This window comes from Aplidium turbinatum, chromosome 14 (assembly GCF_918807975.1).
Source record: "Aplidium turbinatum chromosome 14, kaAplTurb1.1, whole genome shotgun sequence".
In the NCBI taxonomy this organism is placed as follows: domain Eukaryota; kingdom Metazoa; phylum Chordata; class Ascidiacea; order Aplousobranchia; family Polyclinidae; genus Aplidium; species Aplidium turbinatum.
In genome coordinates this window covers 18,344,792-18,368,351 of record NC_137485.1, presented here as the reverse complement: position 1 = coordinate 18,368,351, position 23,560 = coordinate 18,344,792, and the positions used below count along the sequence as shown (strand labels likewise).

The 23,560-nt window shown below is 37.1% G+C and overlaps 1 protein-coding gene across 1 annotated transcript in view; it reads left to right on the top strand.

Moving 5' to 3' along the window:
- The window catches only part of LOC145782700 (phospholipase D1-like), a 42,050-nt gene that overhangs the window by 16,158 nt on the left and 2,332 nt on the right, over window positions 1-23,560 (top strand). The window contains exons 9-26 of the mRNA XM_082594451.1: window positions 400-549; window positions 1,159-1,324; window positions 3,265-3,406; window positions 4,684-4,835; window positions 5,686-5,832; window positions 8,033-8,063; window positions 8,785-8,834; window positions 9,627-9,708; window positions 14,094-14,249; window positions 14,462-14,580; window positions 15,053-15,172; window positions 17,716-17,826; window positions 18,192-18,346; window positions 19,280-19,380; window positions 20,292-20,429; window positions 20,913-21,015; window positions 21,458-21,671; window positions 22,368-22,481. Of these exons, the coding sequence (XP_082450577.1) occupies window positions 400-549; window positions 1,159-1,324; window positions 3,265-3,406; window positions 4,684-4,835; window positions 5,686-5,832; window positions 8,033-8,063; window positions 8,785-8,834; window positions 9,627-9,708; window positions 14,094-14,249; window positions 14,462-14,580; window positions 15,053-15,172; window positions 17,716-17,826; window positions 18,192-18,346; window positions 19,280-19,380; window positions 20,292-20,429; window positions 20,913-21,015; window positions 21,458-21,671; window positions 22,368-22,481 (2,251 nt within the window). The remainder of the gene's footprint in view (window positions 1-399; window positions 550-1,158; window positions 1,325-3,264; window positions 3,407-4,683; window positions 4,836-5,685; window positions 5,833-8,032; window positions 8,064-8,784; window positions 8,835-9,626; window positions 9,709-14,093; window positions 14,250-14,461; window positions 14,581-15,052; window positions 15,173-17,715; window positions 17,827-18,191; window positions 18,347-19,279; window positions 19,381-20,291; window positions 20,430-20,912; window positions 21,016-21,457; window positions 21,672-22,367; window positions 22,482-23,560) is intronic.

Genomic DNA, 23,560 nt, shown 5'->3' with positions numbered 1-23,560 from the left:
TTTTTGTGGTATTAATGCAATCTGTTGCATCACTTCAGCTAGTTGAGCACTTCAATCCCAAGTCGAGGTCGATACTTCCAAGTTGATTAATTATATTGCTCAATATTACCGGTCACTTTTGTTTTGCATAATTTCATTTCTTTTTGCACCGTCTTTAAATTTCTCGTTAGTATCGGCTTCACATGTATAAGCATACACTGCGTGAAAGCTTCATCTTCAACGGCAACTGTTTGTATTCTGGAATTTCCAGTACAAACAGCCTTGAAGTCGCAAGATGCCATCTTTGATTGGGACATACACTTGATCAACAAGTGGCCGACCTCTCATCCTGGAACATAAAAAAATAAGGGTTTTATTCTCTACTGTAGAGAGCTTGAATTTCCATCGTTTTGTTAACAGCTTGAAAGTGAATTGTTGGACCGATAGGCAGGCGCTGGAGTGGAAGAAAGCGATTGAAAATTGTATTACTACCCACAGTGCGGGATTGTCTGACCCTGATATAAGGTTACAGTCCTTCGCTCCTGTCAGAGAAAACTCACTTGCCCATTGGTGAGAGCTGCAGAGAAGTTACCTTTTTTAAGAAGGTTTTAACTGTTTTGAAGATATCTTTGCTCTATATCTGATTTTTTTTCTGTACAATTTAAGAAATAGTCAAATTTTCAATTTTATTTCTATTTTTTGGCTTATTGCATACTTTTCAAATTAACTTTTCTTTGTTTTTATTCTTTTTTTTCTTAAGTTCAAATTCTTATCATAGCTATGTTGCAACTATAAAAAGTTACCTTTTTTACATCGTTTCGCCGTCTAGCGATGTTAAAGAGACAATTTTAGTTGCTGGTTTGTTCTTGTAGGCAAAGATAAAAAGCTATTTGGGACAGCTTTCAATTTTTGCAGCAAATATCGATGTTTGATCAATGCCAGCTAATTGATTTGTCGAGATCTAGATTATTTGATGTGACTTTTTTCACGATATCACTTCAAATGGATAACACTATTTTAATGGGCATAAATTCGTTTGTTTTTGGACAAGTAGATCATTTCAAACATCAGATAACTGTTATTTCTGCAACAACAAAAAATTGCTTTGTTATGAGGTGTTAAACTTCATAAAAAATACCACTCATATACCTGGTGAGACCTCACAAGATCCTCTTCAAGGTTTGTGGATGGAAGAACCTATTTCAATGCTCTTGCTGATGCAATGGAGGAAGCCAAGGAGGAAATCTTCATCACAGATTGGTGGCTGTCTCCTGAGATTTACCTAAAGCGTCCCATTACCCACGGAGATCATTGGCGGTTGGATATGGTCTTGAAACGGAAAGCGGTAATTTTATAATGTATCTTGTTTGTTAGTTTTTTTGGCTTTTCCAAGTTTTTGTTCCACCACAAGCTTGTACTTTACTGCGAAGCCCAATAATCATTAAGAATGCATTAGGCCTACTCCTCCTACATCAGCCAGTGAAAGTTGCTGTTTTTACATATTTTTACGCCTGGCTACACTGAAACTACATTTAACGTCTAGCAACGTTGAAAAAAACCTGAGTGAGGCACGTTTCGCTGTCTGGGGGTCTATTTTGAACAACACAACAGGTTATCAATGTCATTTAAAACGTGGTAAGGCAATAAAGAGTTGCTATGTTTATTGACGTCACCGACTAACAACAAGCAATTTTGTGTTGTTAGTTTGCCAGAACTGAATTCAACAAACATCTTTATAGGTAGTCATCTCTTAAATAATTTTTATTGTCGATATATTTTTAGGAGATGGTTATCTATAACGATGTTTATTTATTCCCGATCTAAAAACGTTTGAAAAAAAGAAGAACTCGGCTTTAAAGTGTTGATTTTATTTTTCAACGATGACTAGATACAACGTGTTACGTTTTGGAAAGATAGTTTTAGCACTGTTTTTTATCTGACACCAATTTAAATATTTGTATCTTGTGCAAAATCAAACATGACAACATCTTCAGTAAACACAGCAGATGTTTCCTCCAATACCTATTTTTCTGAGTGAAAAATTCAAAATATCTAAAGTTTGGCAACACTTGGACATTTTTTTTTGCATTTGCCAAATTGTTAGCCTCTGTAATTATATTATAATAACAGAAATAAAAAGTGAACTAGTGGCCAGTTTACTTGCACTGCAGGTTAATATTCAACCGTAAAATTCATCGATTTCAAGCGATGACGACTTTTAATTTATATATTTCTGATTTTTGTTTTTAACATAACCATGTAAAAGATAATGTACCATCGCACAAAGTTGGCAACATGAAAAGAAAAAATGTGACGTAATTGAGATAGCTTAAAACATTCATTGAAAAGAAAAATCAATGGAACACATTAAATATTGATTTACGCCTTCACCAAACTTACACACCTACTATTAAACATTGTAGCTATCTGTCAGCGCCATCTCAATTGCGGTCATCAAGTCTCCGTTTGCAATCCATGTTTTATATTACTTTGCGTAGAGTGCTTCTACTCGTATTTTTTAATACTTTATTAAATTCGTTCATGTTTTATCGTTATGTTACAATCTTTCTTCATCTTTAAAGGAATGGAAAATCATATTTTGCGTCTTTTATTATTTAGTCTATGTGTCAGTTTCATGACAAATAGTTGGCTGCAAGCAAGGCGGTTGTTGTTACTTTCAAATAGACTCAGCGCTCCTATTTGCGGTGCCTGCTCAGACAGCATAATCCGTCATTTTTACATTGATTCAACGTATGCACACGTTGAATCAATGTAAAAATGACCGAATTCTCTGTCGGTGTTGATCACACATTCCAAACTTCTCATTTTGTTTCGTCATTATTGTCTTGAATTTGATTATTTTTGTGTTATTGTATCCAAACTACAGTGGTAATTATAACTTCATAAGAGAAATAAGACGAAAAATCCCACATGACTTCCAAATTTTCTTTCGCTCCCATTAATAAACGGGATATACTGTTACACCTTATTTGGGATGAAACGCGCTTGAACAGTTTATTCTAATGTTAAGATACATGTCTATAGAGTGGCTAGCACAACAACAAAAACCACGGAAGCGTGATGCATATTGTGATAAAGGAATGAATACAAGATTACATAAATGCAGTAGGAGGCATCGACTTTTTTATGCAACAAAATTCACAAATTTGTATATTAAAAAAAGGGAAATTTGGGTTTTCTGGTTCAATGACACCACATTTGTAACATCTAGTATTATATGGCATTGAAACTTCTATTATATTATTATCTTACGACTCCTTTTAGGCGCAAGGGGTGAAAATTTATGTCCAACTTTACAAAGAAGTGGAGGTAGCAGTTGGACTTGATAGCGCATACACGAAGCGGACTCTGATGAAACTCCATTCCAAGAACATCCGCGTCATGAGGCATCCGGACATATCCCCAGGTGCTAAAGTTAAATTATGTACAAGATACTTTCGCTGCTCATCTTGGTCATCAAGCTTTACATTATACGTTGTAGTAGTACGTCTGCAGACGTTGAATCAATGCACAAAGTACAGACTTTGTGATGTGGGACGGCATGCCGATGTTAAATGTTTGGTCTCGCTGTTCAAGCCATGCAGATTGTTCTTATTCTTCAGCAAGTTGTTACCTTTCTGTGTTGCCAGCTTGTGCTTTGTGATATCGAACATCCTGACAACACAGCTATCGTTCATGGTCAGCTATCTCTTGATCTTTCTTGATACACAAAATACTAGCATACTTTTAGGATTTATTGACGTCAAATTGATGTAAGCGAACCTGTAGTACATTATTTACAAAACTTGGTATGCGTGGGTCAAATACTCTTTGGGCCATACCGTTTGTTAATCTTTAACAGCAGATAGAAAATTACTCGGATGTCAAAACGTTGCCCAACTGCTTGTTGGTTCCCAGGCAGCAGGTCAGCCCTTTTTGCATTGATCCAACGTCTTCAGACGTAATGTCTATGATTGGTTTAGTTTTTTTTTAACGTTGCTTTGAGCAAAAGAGTGACTAGTTATCCGTCGTCCACACGAAAGCTGTTCGCTACATGAAGAACACGCTTGAACATTTCAATTCAAGAACCTTGCTTTCCAAAACATGTTCTTTCGTTCGAGTACATTGGCCTCGGCGTGTAGGCAGATAAGAAATACATCAGATTGAAAGCATATTTTTTCATATAGATTCAGGTTTGGATGCACCAATGTCCAATAGTCGATGACCCACCGACGAAGCAACTTACTTCGCTGACTAATTTCTTATCGGATGTACCAACTGTAATCCACTGATTACTGATCCATATATAAACCTGACGCGATCAAATTTACGATTTTTCAATCAGACGGCTGGCTTAATCTGCTTCTTAAACGATCCGCTGTTGATGCATTCAACACTGAGAGGCGCTTTTATTGCATTCTTGATAAACTTACGTTTGAGAGTTTCCCTTGTGTTGATTACGCTTTGGTATTCCGACTCGATCTAACAGTTATCGATCATTTTCTATGTGTTATCACTGTAGCCCACATGTAATTGTGTTCATTATTTGTCTGTCTGTCATCGATTTGTGCAGTTGTTGTCAAATCGAAGTGAAATATCACCACTCGTCTGAAGACCATAAATGCTGTGTTTTTTTTCATTATACTTCTTTGCATATAACTTTAAAATAGCATCATTGTGATTCCTCAATCTCTGTTCTACCAGGCGAGTCTCTGCTTTGGGCCCATCACGAGAAGATAGCCGTCATCGATCAGGTCATAGCCTTTGTAGGAGGCATAGACTTGTGTTATGGAAGATGGGATGATCAGGATCATAAACTAACTGATGTTGGATCTCCTGCCTCTGAAGCCACCGAAGTGAGTTGGGATAGAATCCTTTTTGTTATCGTTTCATCATTATTTTTGCTACTTCCATACGTAAGACTATTACCAACATCATTTCCATCGTAGAAATCTTCCATTTATTTTCCAGATGATCAGAACTAAAACCAACTAAACTAATATTCTACACATTTTGTGATTTTTTTGTTTTCTTTTAGTGTTCGCATAGGTTCATGCAAGAGCCGTACAATGTATTTGAATAACTGCAAGTTAGATATACTACAGTGATTTAATTATTGAGATGCGGAGAATGAAGAGATAAAAATGTAATTTTTATCTGATAAAAATTAATGTAAATGTAAGAGATAAAATGAAGAGATAAAAATGTGCAAAACCTGAGAAAAAGTTCTTTTTTGTGGGTTTGGCGGTACATGACCAAATTTTTCCGGATCCTTTTCTTTTCCATTCGTGTGATTCTAAAATGACTTGTTTGCTGATATATAATGTTTGAAGTCACAAGAAATATATAGATACCATCATTTGGAATTATTTATTGTGTATTGATGTTTTTTCAACACCATTTTAACAAAATATAAACATATATAATATCCATTTACCATGTTTATTTGTTTTAATTTAGTTTCTGCTTAATGCTACCGGTGCTTCAAAATGAAATGCATCAACTTATTTGACGCTATGTCAACGTCTTCGACATGAAAATGGGCCACATTTACTATTTTTCCATCTCGTATTGGGGAAATGATCTACTTTCCACCAAAACCTTTTTTTCACATTATTTCAACGTCGCTAGACCTTAATACGATGTGAAGATGGAGTTTTACTACCTGGGTAATAACATAATTCATAATTGTCATCCCCTTTTTAGTGCACAGCTACGGACGGATCATCAGGAGGGGGGAAAGCAACTGCATCTCCTGCAGGCCCATCTACCACCGGCATGGTATTCGGCATGTTTGGAGCGATGACCATGGGTGTTGTGAGCCAAGTGTCCAAAGACCAAATGCCAGAGAAGGTAAGTCCGTCCACAAAAGTTGGACTTTCAAATTTCTTGCAAACACTGCCGCCTATAAAAGTTGCCTTTTTTACATTGATTTATAACGATATGAAAAGATCAACTTTTGCTAGCTGGAGTGAAGCTGTGTTGTTGCGTTTTTAATAATTTTTTCTCAAAAACCAAAGATAACCATTTTACATTACCTCAACATTGCTCTATGCTACTCATCTCAGTCATCTGTAAAGATTTTTCCGAGTTTGCAACTCAGCCATTTGTTGCATTGATCCAACGTTTGCAAACGCTGAATCAATGCTAATAAAGATCTGTTTTACTGGCTAGGTCAGCATCTCGTTTGTTGTCCCGTGCGTTGAAGCAAAAATTTAGCTGTAAACGTCATTAAATATGAATAGTCGGATATTCTTCTCTGACAGAAAATCATTCCAAGACCATTTTCGAAAGGGCTTATCGACAAGCTTTATCACAAACTTGTCGCGTTTCAGAGAAAAGCTTGTTTTCGGTGTTATAATTGAGTTGTGCTAGGTCAGTGGTTCCCAAACTATGGGTCGCGACCCAAACATGGGTCGCAAAGGGTCAAAAAATGGGTCGTGCAGAGACGATCCAAATCTGCCAAAATCGGACTGTTGTAAATTAATTTATAAATAAACTTTTTTTTCTATTGAGTTGTTTTAATCCCAACATCGACAATTATTGCTTCATAGTATGCTTTTATTTGGCTTCTCTTATCAAAATCAATATGGCAAGCAGTTTTCCCGGCATTCCAGTCACTTCCTTCAATAAATCACGGGAAACGTAAATTATTCTTTAAGTTGACAATTTAAGATTTCTAAACTATTTTTTCTTAATTTGAAGTTCATTTTTTCTGCGACCCTGGTGCTGGCAAGCCACTACGTAGGCTGTGATGCAAAATGTTGTCAAACGAATTCTTAAAGAAGAACAAGTTAAAGATACATCCGATGCATGCAAAATATGAGCGTATTTTTAAGCACCGACAAGGCACTGGAGCCAAGCCGGTTCGACTCAGCAACGAATCTAGCACTTTTGCTTAGTCTCATGAGGAAGACGAGCTACAGCAGACCACCCTACAACTGATTGTCTGTGTCTTGTTTATAGCAGGCAAAGATTGCAAAAACAGTGGAGTGGTAAAATTAATTATACAGGTTCAGTAACGTAGCCAGGAATTTTGAAAAGGGGGGTTTTGACCACCCAGCGGCGGGGGGTGTGGGGGCCCTCCCCCAGAAACTTTTGAAAAATTACTTTGAATTTGATGCATTCTGAGAGCATTTTCAACAAAAATGTGGGTACGAATATTCCTGTAAAATGGTGCTGTCCGGTAACATAGCAAAAGGATAAGATCATGTTTTCTTCGGCATTTTTCGGAAATAAAGCTAAGTCTCTGTGTTTTCTTGTTGCTAATTCCTGGCTGAGATCTTTGAATGTTTATTATTGGCAAAACTCGCTCTTTTAATGCAATTTTGTTTAAAATTAGGCAATTTTTTTTAGACTGAAAGCATCATTCTCAATATCGTGACGTCACACACGTGCCAAAGGGGGTGTTGTAACCCCCAAACCCCCCCCCCCCCCCTTGACTACGCCACTGTACAGGTTACCTGTGTCTTGGGTCGCTAGATGCTAACAGAACTCAAATTTGGGTCGCGTTCAAAAAAGTTTGGGAACCACTGTGCTAGGTAAACTCTGTTTCTTGGTTTGGACTTTGGAGAATACGATTACTTTCATTTCTGTACGTTTAAAAGTGTAGAGTTGTAGAATGTGAGTATTCAAACCAGATAGCTTTAAATAAATGCTTTTCAAACATGACCAGTAGCAAAAATTGGCGCGCATGCACGAGGGCTCTACTGATGATGGCTATGTTTTCAAATCAACGCAAAATAAAATTCGAAACTCTTTTTCTTTACAGTAATTTTTGCTCTCAGTTAAGCATTGCTGAATGAAATTAGCACTAAGTTACAGGTTAAATGAATTTCACTTTCACGGTTTGAAAACTAAAACCTTTATATTAACGAACGATACACCATGGGAGGTACATAAAGACTAGCATTGCTTTTATGGCATCTTGTATTTGTCAAATTAGCAACAGCTGGCCAAGAAGCTCGACCTGTATATTTTTGTTTGTCTTTGCTGGGTGACCCATAGCTTTTACTGCGTTTAGAATAATTCTTTGTTTAATGTATTTCTATAGGAAATCGCTCCTTCTACTAATGGAAGTGCAGGTACGATGATACGATCACCGAACTTTGGCAATGTTCTTGATATCTGGTAAAATTAGCCGTTTGCGATGAGGCTAGTCTGATCTAATGTACAACCAGCGTATCGTATTTTATTGATTCTTTTGCGATAACAAATGTAAACAGGACTTCAGTTTCCCCGATTGCAAAACGTGGATTATCCGCTAATGTCTATTCAGCACCCCCTGGACGTTTTCGATCCAAGATCATGGTTTTAGCTACCACCTTTTATGAAAATGAGTCAAAACACGGTGATAACGGATAATTTCATTTACATCTTTAACCACGCCCCGTGAAATATTCATTTCATGTTTATATATTTCTTCTTCAGAAAATGACCGAAATTAGTGTTCGATATCGCAAGTGTCTTATGAGCTGAAGACCTTCTCAAGGCATTAATGTTTGATTAGTTTTAATATAAATACATTGTTTCATTTCCGTGTTCTTTCCCATGTGCACCGCAATGAGATTTGTTTTGAAGAGTAGTATTTACAACAGTCGCAAAATCACCAGTCTGTCATCCCGTGCAATCATAGGCTAACCTAACGCCATGCAAAGTTAGTTGCAAGACAGCGTTACACATTTCATTGAAGGACAGGTCATAGACTATTAGAAAAGGGCATGATTTCGTACTGGTTATTTGAATTTGTGATCATTAGTTTACATATTTACCGTTTGTTAATGCTGAAACGACCACTATTTGCAGGCTCAAAAAAGGGAGACAAAATAAAGAAATTTCTTTCCAAAGCCAAAAAGGTTTGGGACATAAACTAAATTTTCGCTTATTCTATGTTTTTGTTTGCCGCACCCAGGCTTACACCCAGTGATTGAAGGTTTGGATTACGTGGACGGGAAGGCAAGGAAGCCAATCTTCGTGTCCACCTTCAGGCATGTCTTTAAGTGTCCTGCCACAGACACAGCCGCATGCTCTTGAGCGGTGTCGAACCGGTGCCCTTTCGATTGCCGTTCCAGGGCTTTCACCACTCGGCTATGCAGCTTTTTCTGTAATGAAGGTTAACAAGGATACTGACCTGGCCGATATAGTTACCGAATTGCAATGCTCGCTGTCCCATAGTGAGTACTCAGCCTTGGGCTGGTGCCAGGAGGATCGCTCCTTTTAACACAATCAATGCAACGCGGTTCCATGCACCGAATGTGTGTGCGATGATCGTGATTGTTGTTTGCATCATACGACCACTGAGTGCCTTAAATTCGTTTCACAGCATAATTGCTGAAAAGTTTTGAATAATATCAATAAGAATGTCTTTTTGTAACATTGAACCAAAGCAATTTGGACAAACAGTGATCAGTTTTGTTGTAACTGATGGACAGTATGTGGTTTTAAATCTTAGAAACCGGTTCAAGACATAAGGCCGTTTTTTTTTTTTGGCAATTTGTACGATAATTTTATACCGTAGCACAGCTGGATTTATCCATTGCTTACTGTGTGATCGTTTGCTTTCAGTGCGCATTCATTCTGTCGATCAGATTCTTCCTCTTAGTGTGAGCCAGGTGTTTTGCCTAAAATTTGACTTTGTTTTCTTCCAGGAGCAATCAGTGCCTGATAGGAATCCGGAAGAGTCCCCGGTAAAGAGGGAAGGATCCGCGTTAGCCTCCACCGCGTTTTCAGGTACTTTTTTCTGCCTTGCACCGAAAGCTGCTGTCGTTGGGTTTGGATTTCTGTGCAGCAAGGCTGAAGAGTGAACTTTTATTATTTTTGCTGTGAATATTCCATAATTTTTAAAGCTTTCTATCGCTGTTTTGACGTGTGTATTACAGATTCTGGTTATGTAATTCCTCGCACAAGTTCAGTGAAGGTTTAAATTATATTAGAAACCAATCTAATCGAAGGAAAATACCCGTAGTAACAATTTTTCTTACCACTGCGATGGTTTTCTTTTGATCCATTCTTAAAGCGATGAAAACAAGGATGATATTAAAGGTGTAAGAAACTTAAGGTTTAACCTGCGTAAGTGAGCTATTGGCTTCGAAGCTGCTCTCTTCGTTCAGTGAATGTCGGTGAAAGGAGCAGTTAAAGTATCACACGGATAGATCACGTGATAGTTTTTCATGGGTTAATCACTCATGAAAAAAGTGGTTGCTTGATGCACTTTAGACGTTTCGTCAATGAGATCAGATTGAATTCATCAAGGACCTGTTTTAATAATTGTACATCCAAGATGAATTCAGTTACACTTTGTTGACGAAACGTAAACAATTATTTATAAATAAACACAGGAGTTTCACCATATTTTTGATTAGTCTAATCATGGCCATCTAAAGATATGGCCTGATTTGTCACATTTTGCAAAAATTTCCAGGTTTTTCTAACTTTGGGCGAGCGTTTAAATAAATTTTTCTAAAAATTAGATTTTTACGCTTTCTTTATTCTTTTCCCCAGATGACACAATAGGTTTTAACATCCTCACATGTTGAAAAACAAAGAAAATTTGATTTCGAAGATTTTAGTCAGACTGTTAATTTTCAATAACAGTCTGATTTTGCGTTTTTCAACTTACTTTTTCTTATTTGCTACTGCTCCCCCAGGGCAACAAAAAGGTTTTATGTCATTAGGAAACCGCAAAAAGTAAAAACATCTCAAAAAATGTCAGTCAAGCACTAGCAGTAGCTGTAATCAAAATCTGCAAAATGTGACAAATCAGGCCACATTTCCAGGTGGCCATGGTCTAATCTACGGAACAGAACAGGTTACTTTCAATTGCCCTCAATTACTTCACTGACTAATTCTTGACCACTCATGGCGTTATCGATCAGGGGTGGTCAAACATACGTCACCGGGCAACCAATAAAAAGAATCGTTGAAATATTTTGTTTGCCAAACATTTCAATGTAACAGATTATTCTACTTCATTGAGTTGTTGATTACATCGACTAAAAAAAGTTTTGCTTTTTAAAAATATCTCTAGTAGGAGCAAAATAGTTGAAACGCAGGTCAATCTAATGAAAAAATAGAGAACCGAACATGTAGATGCTAAAACTAAACTCATGTTCAGCTCACGTTTCGAAAACTAAACTTTTTTTATCCTCAGTGCAATTTACTGGCATTGAAAATGAATCAATCCCTGCGTTTATTTTCCGGTCACACACCTTTAATCCATCAGTCAACATTTAGTTAACATGCACGATCACTTTTGCTCGGTGGCCGCTTGATGCTTGAAATTGACCACCCCTGCTATCACCTAGTTCCAATTGTACTAACACACTAATCACAGCTTACTGTTGCATGCTTAATTCGCTGCTGCAGGTTACGGCTCTGTTGATGAGTATACACCTTTGGTTACTGGCGAAAACGTCTCCCGGAAAACACCTCCAAGTAAGAAATAGTTTAATACTTTTCAGAATTCGAAACCTAGCGTTCGTTGGTCAAATTCAAAACATTTGACGACATAACATTTTCTATGAAGAAAGTACATTTTCTTGTAGACTGTAGAACTAGATTGTTATTGGATCAAAAATACACTTTGGATGCGTTGCTATAAATCTCTTCATGGTGTGTTTGCCATGCTAAGAAACCAGTTATTGTTAGCTCAAACTTGCAGCGCTTTTGAATCGAAATCTGAGGGACTGGGATTCGGGTTTGTACTATGAAGGCAATATCTCCTCACTCGTGAAAAGCTAATTCAATCAACGTATCAGTCCTTTTTAACATGGATATAACATCTGTATAACATCTGTAGACAACATTAACGTTGATCACAAGGACCTGCGCATAATTAAGAATGTGTATTACCAACAACAAGCTGCAGTTCGCCTACCGGAAGGTCTGTCTAGATATTTTGAAATTCAACGTGGGGTCAGACAAGGCTGTGTGATGTCACCAGATCTGTTTAACTTGTATAGTGAAATGATTCTCAGAGAAATAGAAGGTATTGATGAGGGAGTTTTAGTGAACGGCATCTCATTAAACAATATTCGCTATGCTGATGACACTGTGCTCATAGCGACATCCCCGAACGGTTTACAAACACTAATTAACAAAACTTCAGACATCAGTGCAAAATATGGAATTGAAATTAATGACAAAAAAACAAAATGCATGACTATCTCCAAACATAGTCCTGAACCCCACTTTGTACTTCACCAGGGAGGCAACACAATTGAACAAGTGTCTTCTTTCAACTATCTTGGTTATCTCTTAACAGCGGACGCACGATGTAAGAAAGAGATACGAAGAAGAATAGGCCTAGCTAAAGACGCTTTTAATAGACTACGACCTATTCTATTGGATCGCAAGCTTTCTATTCTTCTGAAGGTGCGACTTCTCAAAGTGTTAGTGTGGTCTGTTCTCCAGTATGGTTGTGAAACATGGACCTTCAACACAGAAACTAGGCGTAACATTGAAGCAGCTGAAATGTGGTTTTACAGAAGAATGCTCAGGATTTCATATACTGATCACATCACAAATGCAGAAGTTTTAAACCAGGTACATCAAGATAAAGAACTATTGAACAACATAACTCAAAGGCAACTCAAATTTCTCGGTCACATTATCAGAAAAGAAGATTTCGAAAATCTCTGTCTAAGCGGCCGCCTTCTCGGGAAACATGCTCGTGGCAGACAACGAACAACATTTATATCCAATTTCAATACATCAATCAGCCAACCAAGAACACTTTGGGACACTGCGCGACAAAGGGAACACTGGAAAAATTTACGAACTGAGCATCTAGTTCATCAAAGGCCGCATCGGCTATGATACTGTTGATGATGAGACATTCAATCAATGTTAAAAAGGACTAGCTAGGATATGCCTGCTTTGCAAACTGAATTTTTGATCTAGACTCTGTTTGGAAAGATTCTGAAAATTAATTAATAAAAGAAGCACTTCACCAAAAAGCGTAAATCACTTGCATGAACTGCTAACGTTGAAAACTTGTTAAAATGCGCAAACTTGACCTTTTGTATGAGCATGGCTGTTAGCTATACTAACGACTTTCGATGTACCAATTGCTAACATTTGCAATGGTTGCTGGAGCAGGCTGCATTCGATGAAAGAAATTTAGTCAATGTTGGTTACGTGCTGTGCGCTTTATTTGCTTCTAACTTTAAACCATTTCTCTTGTATCAAGTCACCCGCTACAGCTATTATGCACCTCGTAGACACGAGAACTAATGAGGACTAGAGAATGCTTTTGTTCTTCATGAAATAGTGTAGTTTGCCCATCAATTTACGTGATACCAACATCCACTGCACCATTTGTAATTGTCAATTTCTGCTTACGTATTATCAACGTGGTACTTTTTATCCAGTTTCACTTTATTGCCAATTTTTGTTATATTGATTCAACGTCTGTAGACACCTGATTTGTCAGCTTATGTCATTACCCAAATAGCAAATCAACCGTTTTTGCATTGATCAGTTGATTTGCTGTCTGGGAAGTGAACTACCGTACATTGAAGTTCGAACCAGGGTTTTACTTAAATATAAACAATAAATAAACGCGAAATAATGCTAAATTTTCAGAAGACGCTGCAAATGGAAAAACACAAAGCCCGATAAGTTGTTAACAACTAATCAGTTCTACAGACCACATCCAATTAATACGACAGTTTTAGAATTGTTTTAACATATGAAAATTACGGTACCAATAAAGGCTGTGTGTTCCTGAATATTGAGTGTGGGTGTTGCAGTGTGGAATGACTAACTTTTAGCTCCATGAATGCCAAAAACGCTCGATTTGTTTAGTTAAAGTCTAAACCTTTCATAAATAAATATCCTACTTTGTTTATTCGTGTTTGTACTTTTTTGAATAATTCTAAGATTACAATGAAGAAGTAACAGGGTAGGCTATGCGCTTGAGCAGTGTACGGACAGCTCTCTACTCAGCGACATCTGGTGGATGGAATAAACCCTGTAGACTAAAACACTTCAAAAACAATGGGATAGCTCGGTTGGTTAAATCGCTGCCGTAATGACTTGGTTGATAATAACTAGCAAATTGTGAATCTCATCAAATTGCAAAACCTTTTATCAAAAAACAGTTCACCTTTTAGATGGCAAGCAAGCTGGCGAGGGATCAATGTATCTGGAGAAGTACAAAGCCATGGTCAGTCAAGTGGAACAAGCCAGTCAAGCGCGACTTTGGATTGGAAAGGACTACAACAACTTTATTCTCAAGGATCTTACAAACTTGGACGATCCGTTTGAGGGTGGGGAGCAGTAGTCGGTTGTAATCTTACTTTAGAAAAAAAATATCACGAAAACTCAATGTGTGTAAGATATTTCATTAATCTATGTGTTGCATCATTAATATTTATTCAAATAGAATTTCAGTTATTCAAATTTCAGAAACTTTCTTGTTCAGAGTTTCTTCTATTAACATATCGAGTCTCGGCTATCCTAAGAAATGTGTTTCACGCAGACGAGATTGATCGCAACAAAGTGGCACGGATGCCATGGCATGACATCGCCTGTGTCACTTATGGAAAGGCTGCCAGGGATGTGGCAAGACATTTCATTCAACGGTGGAACTTTACGAAAGTAACTGTTTAAAATAACGCAAGTCATTTTTCTGTTTCATTAAGTTAATAACATACAATCACTTGTAACAGTTTTGATACAATGTCCACTTCTAGTTCATAAATACTTGACTGGCCTCAACAGAAAATTTCGAGCAAGGAAATAGAAACATTCTATGCATTTCTGTGAGAGAGATAGAAAGGCTGTTGTGTATTTTCTGCATTTTTGACTACAAATCTTTGTTGTAAATTTTATCGTAAAGTTCTGTCATCTACTAACCCAGACAGCAAAATCCGCCATTTTGCATTGATTCAACGTCTACTTGAATCAATGCAAAATGACGGAATTTGCTCTCTGGGAAAGTACCTTGCTATCGTGCGATGATGAATTAATTCATGATCAGGTTTTAAAGTTAGTGACCTGATATGCTAATGAGTAAACCCAGATTTGGTCCAAGAATAAATTATTTATCAATTTTAACACTTTCTCATAGATTCAAAAAGCAAAGAAAGGAGAGCACATATCTTTCTTGCTTCCAAAAACCTACTTCGATGATCTTATTAAAATCCCCAAAGACTTGGTGCTACCTGAAGCTGTCAAGACAAAAGTGCAGGTAGATGGCCATTACAGTGTTTTCATCATTCCACGTTGATTAAATATAAACTGCTTTTATTGGAAAGAGCGCTTTCAGGAGTCAAATGAGCGAGAAGCGCAGCCATAGCATTTTTCAAATGTTTGGATAATGTTTGATTGTTAGACTTTTTTGTGGTTAAACAAAAAGTATTGAGTTTAAATCAATGTGTGTTGTCTTGTTTATTTCTGCTTGTAGAGACTTTAATTTTATGTTTTTAATACATAATCACTTGTATTTTCACTAAACAAGCGTTAAAATAGAAACAATATCCTTATTGTGTTTCTGGTTTTTTGATGAGCATATAGCACGTTAATGAATATTGATTCAGTACATTATACGCCGTATAACTAGAATTGAAAGGAATTTTGTTTAAATCGCCACCAACATTCATTTTAACCGAAAAAAAAAATTTTTTTTGTGCGCTATTTTCTCAAAAATTAACACAAAGAATTTGTTCGGCAGCGCACAACAATTTACTGTTGTTGTGCGATTACAACAATTACACAACAATTTTACAATTCAATTTTAAGAAGCAGTTTTGCCAGGTTTGTGAAGGCAATATTATCGTCATAGTATTTCTGTGACGTCCGTTTCACTATATTTCTATTGTTTTCCTATCCAGCATCTCTCATGCGGAAAATGGAAAGTTGGCCGAGTGATTTTATGTTTGAACAATATTACCCACTTCAGAAATTTTTGCATTGCTGGAAATCAAAGGTGTATGGAACTAAATTTTTTTTGCGAGTTTGTTTTTTAATCGCTACGTAAACATGTTTACTTTAAAACACCAACTTCTGTAGCTTGATTTCAATACAACATACCATGTTTACCACCGCATGTTCTCATTATGTTATCTTTAGTTTAGCCCAATGCCACTCAAACTGTGATACGCTTTCCAGTGCCGGTACGCAAGCACTTCACTGCTGGCACGCGATAAGTTTTGAAAATAATTCATTGAATATCGTTTTGTACTGAACAGCATGTTTTCCACCATGCTCAGGTTGTTTTCGTTTGCGGCATAATTTCCGCACTTTGCCATGATATTAAAGCGTTAGACATGGATAGCCCTGTTGCATTTCACTTATATTCACTGACTTGATATATGATTATATATTTGAATTAACGTAACTGCAGACGATTTTGCAAACCAAAATCGTTTTTTTAACTGCTGAAGATTGAACTGACTCGCGTGAAAATAAATTTGTTTATTTTTCACGACAGGTAACCAAATCATTTATATCAATACATTTTTTCCTTTTTTTGATCATTGCATATTTTTTTTTTTTGGATTTTGAATAAAAGTAATAAGATAATAAGAATAAGAAATTAATGATACATAAATGAAAGGATGTGTTTGTTACAGTGGTGTTTTGTGATAAGCTAAATATCGTATAAATTTTGCATTTGGCTGCAAATTGAAATCAGCCAAAAGTAGTGTCAAGTTAACTTTTCATATAACGAAGCGTAATCTTTAGGACATATCCATAAATAAGTGACAATCGTTCCTGTTCTGATTCGTACAAAATTGATATTGAAAGGGTCACAGTGTTGAAAGATTGTTTGCCAATTTGCTTGCTGTATCTTGTTAAACTAAACCTGATCTTGTCAGTGTCGTTTTTGAAATGTATGACCGGTACGCCGAATGACGTACTCTTCCGGTACGCGCTATAAACGTTTAAGTAGCACTGGCACTAGCCCTACATGACGTTTCGCTGAAACCGATAAAGTTTTGCCCCTCAAGTTCTGGTTTGTCTACCGTTAGCCAAAGCATTCCTCTAATATTTATTACTGAACGTGTCACTGTAGTTTTATATCTACTTATACAGCAGTGCCGGTCTTTGGGGTGTGCAAACCGTGCGATCGCACAGGGCCCGCAATTTACTCAGAAAATGCAGTAATTTTTGCCGTTTCCAATGGAAAAAATTAAATTCGATTCACAAGCAAGTACCGGTATCCTTGGAGTCAGTTGCGGCTTTAGGGTGAGGCAAGCGCTGAGATTGTCGCGTCGGGCCACCACCGGACAGCACCATTTTACAGTAATATTCATACCCAAATTTTTGTTGAACATGCTTTCAGAATGCACCAAATTTAGAGTAATTTTTCAAAATTTTTTGGGGGACGCCCCCCAGACCCCCACTGGCCGTCAAAATCCCCCTCCCCTTTCAAAATACCTAGCTACGCTACTGATTGGATCATTGTCATTGGGGCCCGCAAAGCATATTCCGCACAAGGCCCGAAATACCCTAAGACCGGCACTATACAGTTAAGTTTGTAAACCAAAGGTTTTAATTGTTTTGGAATATTCTGGAGAAACCTACGTTGCTCGTCACACCTAAGACTTTGTGTTGTGAATAATCTTCCACGTATATCAGTAAAAGCGTCTGTATCTGTGTAATACTGTATGTTATAAGTGTACATGGCACTTTTGTTTACAAGTGCTGATGATTTCAATCCTGCTTATTACGTTCATCTGCAATTGATTTCGTTATTGCATCACAAACTTCATTGTCACAACTTTGCAGATTATACGTTCCTCCTGTGAATGGTCGGCGGGGGTGAGCGTAGTGGACAGATCCATACAAAACGCTTACCTGTATGCAATCGAAAAATCTCAACACTTCATTTATATTGAAGTACTGGAAATAAATTTTTTCACTCTTTTTGAAAGTTTTCTTTTTTTATTTAGAGATTCTTTAGTTTTTATTGGCAGAGATTCTTAGAGATTCCGATGCCGTAAAATACATTCATTTTCACTTTTAAGTCAACTTTTGTTAGTTGTGACGTACAGTAGATTCATTTAAATCATGTGCGGTTCAAGATTTTAATTCCGATCAATTTTCTGTGTACTTATTATGCGCACCGTGTTCTGCGGTATCTCACTGAGGAAATGTTATATTTGAGGCTACATTTTCAAATCGATGTAAAAAGAACCAATTTTGCTGCTGGTTATCTATTAAGAAAGTTTATAAACTAAAAACTTTTGCTTCTTATCACACAGAACCAATTCTTCATATCCTGTCGTGGTCACCATCAAGTTAGAAACACAATCGCTGAGGCTTTGTACCAAAGGATCGTCCAAGCCCACCGCAAGCAAGAGAACTTCAAAGTGTACGTTGTGATGCCGTTGGTACCTGGTTTTGAAGGGGATATCAGGTGGGTAGTGGCCGGTTACCAGGGTTCAACTTTTAACACTATTCTTTTGACGCTGTTCTTTGCATTTGCTGTATTGAACATACTGACAATAATTTGAAAGGTTTGAAGACCATGCAATAAGAATAGTTTAAAAATGTACTTAACTTCTCTGGTTCGCTTATATTTTAGTTCGTTTGTATGGAAGGTATTTACTTTAAAAGTTTCCTCCTGGAAGAAAATGTTACAAAAGTCAAGCGTGTTTTGGCAGCTTTTCTTAACTGCGCCGGCGAGAATTTAGCACACATTTGTTGAGCAAGTGAGGAAACCCAGCAAATATCACTCGTCAGACGATGTTTATCATCGCTGACGAAATTAATGATTACGCCCTTGCTGTGTTTGCTTTGCAGATTAAGATCTGATCAGTTGTAGCACTGGCTGAGTTTCCTGGATACTATTATGATATGCAGTGTTGCAAACTGAACGGTTATTGCGGGAAAGTTGCACTGTCTTTCCTATAAACCAACAAAACAAAGTAACTTTAACGGGGTTAACATAATGTATTACATACAACATTAAACCCGCTCAGGTTACTTTGTTTTACTTGTCTATGGTTCAGAAATGCAAACTCTCTACCAAAGCTTTATCGTTCCTATAAATTGTTGAAAAAAATCAAATAAAAACGATCTCTTCTTACTTCTATTGTAAAAGTAGAAAAACTGAAGCTGTATTATAAAAAGCTTTTGCTACTTATTAGTTCTCTCACTGAAATAATCTCGTCAAGGTTTGGTTCACAAACTTTCTTGTTATAAGGTTGACGTTGAAATGTGAACTGGAAGGTGTGTGCAAGCTTTGCATTCTTTACATGACCTTTCTGTTGTTAGCTTATTTTGACCAAACGTCTTTCAATTTGTTGCTCGTATGCTTTGAAAATCATGTCATTTTTTTCAATTTTAGCAATCAGAAAAAAAGTCAAGCTATTCGCACAGTTTTGCATTGGCAGTATAAAAGCATCTGTCGAGGAACGGGGTCTCTGATGGAGGATCTAAGCGAGGCTAGTGAGTATAGTGCAAAAGAGATATGAACAGCTTGTGTTTATGCTTTGCCCGAATATTTCTCCTTGTGGAACTCCACACGTGAAGTCCACACCCAAGTTAACTAAACATACAACTGATTGTACTAATTTTCTAAGTTTTTAATTCATTTCTTTAAATTTATTCTGGATGTTTAGTTTGCATTTCGTCCTGACTTGATGAGGCTTGTCTATCTTGATCCATGGCCACCTAAAGATATGGCCTGATTTGTCACATTTTGCAGAAATTTCCAGGTTTTTCTAACTTTGGACAAACGTTCAAATAAATTTTTCTAAAAATTAGATTTTTACGCTTTCTTTATTCTTTTCTCCAGACGACACAGTAGGTTTTAACATTCTCACATGTTGAAAAACAAAGAAAATTTGATTTCGAAGATTTTAGTCAGACTGTTAATTTTCAACAACAGTCTGATTTTGCGTTTTTTAACTTACTTTTTCTCATTTGCTACTGCTTCCCCAAGGCAACAAAAAAGTTTTATGTCATTAGAAAACCGCAAAAAGTAAAAACATCTCAAAAAATGTCAGTCAAGCACTAGCAGTAGCTGTAATCAAAATCCGCAAAATGTGACAAATCAGGCCACATCTCCAGGTGGCCATGCTTGATCATACCAATCTTTAAATGACGTGTTTTACCACGACTCACCATTCTTAAAAACTAACATATTTGTTTTATGTGATACTTTATTTTAATGACTACACCTCGCCTTGTAAGCTAATGTTATGGCGTTTACAATATTTTATTTGTTGTGTTACTTGTTTTACCGGAGTAAACTTAATCTTACCAGCTCGATATTAAGTCATTTAGATTGCAGGTAAATTCTTTTGAAATGTTTTTTTTTTCTTGCGTAATAAATTTTATTTGAAGCTTTGTTTCAGTTGGCCAACACAACACCTCCAAGTACATTTCCTTCTGCGGCTTGCGGACTCATTCGAAACTAAACGGAAAGCCACTCACGGAGATGATCTACGTCCACAGCAAGATGCTGATCGTGGATGACAGACTCGTTATCATAGGTTGGTAGTCGCCTTTGGCGTATACCTAGAAAGATCCAACTGCGCCTCTCCAATAAGCAAACTAGTCATTTCAGTCAGTCAAAAAATGACTGATTTGCTGACTGGGTTCTTGCTAAATTTCCTCCATCATATGGTTGGTTGAAAAACAGTTGAATTTGCTTATCTTTAATGCTTTGCGTTTTTTGTGTGCTAAGCAAAAAGTTAACTTTGTGTCTGCATCTATGCTTCTTCCAACGTTTAATTTTGCCGCCTTGCTTTCGAAAACGATTAACGTTTATTCTTTAATTTTAATACGTGGAATGATTTTAAAAACAAAATTCTGGTGCGTAAGCTATAAGTCGACTTGCAGTAAGATGACCATATATGCGACGATGATCACCTAAATAAATAAATAATAAAAAACTTATGTTGGGATCGAACCCACGTCTCTCTTGATCCCGCTGTATTGACATGATTATACATTCATTGAATTTCGTAAATCAGGTTCCGCCAACATCAACGACAGAAGCATGACAGGTCAGCGGGATAGCGAGGTCGCGATGCTGGTGGAGGACACCGAGTTTGTCCCTGCAACGTTGGGTGGGAAGTAAGTGTTCACAACGTCACTACTCACCTTATGTCCACAAACAGAGAATTTCGAAATTCAAACCGATCCCAACTCGATTTTTGCAGCAAACTTAAACAGAAGATATATTTTGAGGGCGTTTACAACGGACATTCATTTGATGACTTTTTGTTTACAATAGTTTTACTTTTTTCTACATGGCACGAAGCTGGATCAAACTTACAAATTACAATGTGATTTACTCAAGGGTATATGAGATATAATGGCTGAGCCGTAATAAGAAACCTCATTCATTATACCCACTTCCGACTTCGATTGCTGTTAAACGAAGATCGTTGGCCTGCAGCACTTAGAAGTTTCATTTTCAGGCCTAGTTTTTCTATTGGCAAATTTTTTTAGTCTTAGTTTTACAGACTTTGGTTTGCTCAGGCAGCCTAATTTTATTGACGTATTTTATTCCCAGGAAAGTTGAGGTTGGAAAATATGCGGCAGCTTTGCGTCGGCGTTGTTTCTGCGAACATCTCGGTCTTTTACCTAAAGACTTCGACGGCACGCACGCGACCTTTGACCCCTTGACTCACCAAGCAGCTTCCAAGGTCGAAGACGTAGCCAGTGATCACTTTTTTAAGGAGGTGTGGACAAAAACTGCCGCAGTCAACACAACAGTGTATGAAAAGGTAGAGATTTCTAACAATTAACTGTTCAATAGACCTGTTTAGTAATAAAACTGTTTTCAAGGAAAATATCATAGAAGATTTAAAGAAATGCATTTTTGAAATCATCTGAATAGGAAAATCGTGTTACTTAACATACTTTTTTCTCACCTTTTCTTTGCAATTTTTATGAAGTGGCAACTTCCAAACTATAACATTTTAACATCGACGCCAACATGCTATAAAGCGATCGCATCCACGTATTACTAATCAAATTGATGTCTTTCATTTGTGATCAGCAGTAGCTTTTGGCTTTTTTGATCAATGTTCCGCCAACGATAGTTTACAACATAGGCGTAGCCAAGGGAGGCCAAAAGGGGCCATGGTCCCCCAAATTTCTAAAATTTTATCTGTCAATAATTGCATTTCTAGCATTTTAAGAGCAGACGGTCGGTCATTATTACACCTGTGCCATACAGTGTTAACCTACATCGCAGACCATCTATCATGGTTTTACTACTCGTGTAGGCCTACTCGACTATGATTTTCACTATTGAAAAAGCACTGTGTTTTATTGCAGTCAGTTAGCTTGGTCGAGTTTGTACTCGAATTTCGAACGTTTAGCCAGGTTATTATATTAGTTTTACACACTGCAGTTCACTGAAAGTGCAATACCTAAATTACAATAACAATCGACCTAATTGATATGATCCATCCAAGGTATTCAAGTGTGTACCCTCCGATTACATTCGCACACTTTCGCAAATCCACGACTTCCAGAAGGATCCATTGTGTGATGTCGATGTTGAAGCCGCTGAGAAGGAACTGGATAAGGTTGGTCACAAATACTGTGGGGTGCTTCACAGTTTTAGTCTTTTACATTTTCAGTTACATCACTTCACAACACCCTTTGTGGTGCATGGGGATGAAGTGCCTGTATTAAAAGCAGAAATGGTTGTCGTTTGGCCGAATATAATTCATTTCTACTGCAAAATTATTTTTGCATTTTCCTTTTTTCTGAATACTCTCGTAATTATCAAACTAATTAAGTTTTTCTTGAACCGAATCTTCTCATAAATACGTTTTAACAAAATCGTAATTTGGGACTGGCCAAGTTTATATCAGATATTATGGGTCACGAAAAAACACGTACAATACCACTTGGAGACTGTACGACCAAACTGGGCCCATTATGAGAGTATAGGAATTGCTTTAATCACATAACTGATTTACGTTGTTAGCCATGCCCCATCTCACGCTACAAGAGAGGTGCAACGTTTAGTAGCAACTGGTTTGTTGTGTTTATCGAGACTCTGTGTAAAATTAAGTGACTTAGCTTTTTTCTGCATGTTCCACCTAAAGATGGAGATTTGCGTGATATGTTTGGCGTCACAACAAATATAACCGGTTGCTCCCAGACAGCAAATCAGACTGCTGAGTTGCTTTTTGGAACCGTGCTATTCGCTTGGTGATGAACAATATTATGACAATAGGGGTGACGCTTCAACTGTGATCCGAATACGTTAGTGTAATAGGATTGAAGTACTGAATTTTACATTATACAGTACTATGTAAGTAATTATTTTCAAATTGGTATGCATTGGAAACTTTTTTGGGTTTTCGTGATGCCAACTGCTCGATACCCATTCTTTAAAAAGTCGATGATAAAAAAACAAAACATATAGCGTGTTCAAAAACCACCAACTTTGGTAAATAAGCCTAACTGCTGTCAAGAGTTGGTCATTTCGTGCATGGATGTCCTCGCTTTTATTACGGCTCATCTAATCTTTGTCATAGCTCTTAGTTAAGAAAACTACATAGATGCTAAGGAAAAAAAAATCAAGGCCAAGTGCTCTAGACGTATATTTCTAATGCTTAGGGGATTTATAGATATTGAGAAATTATTAGCCTAA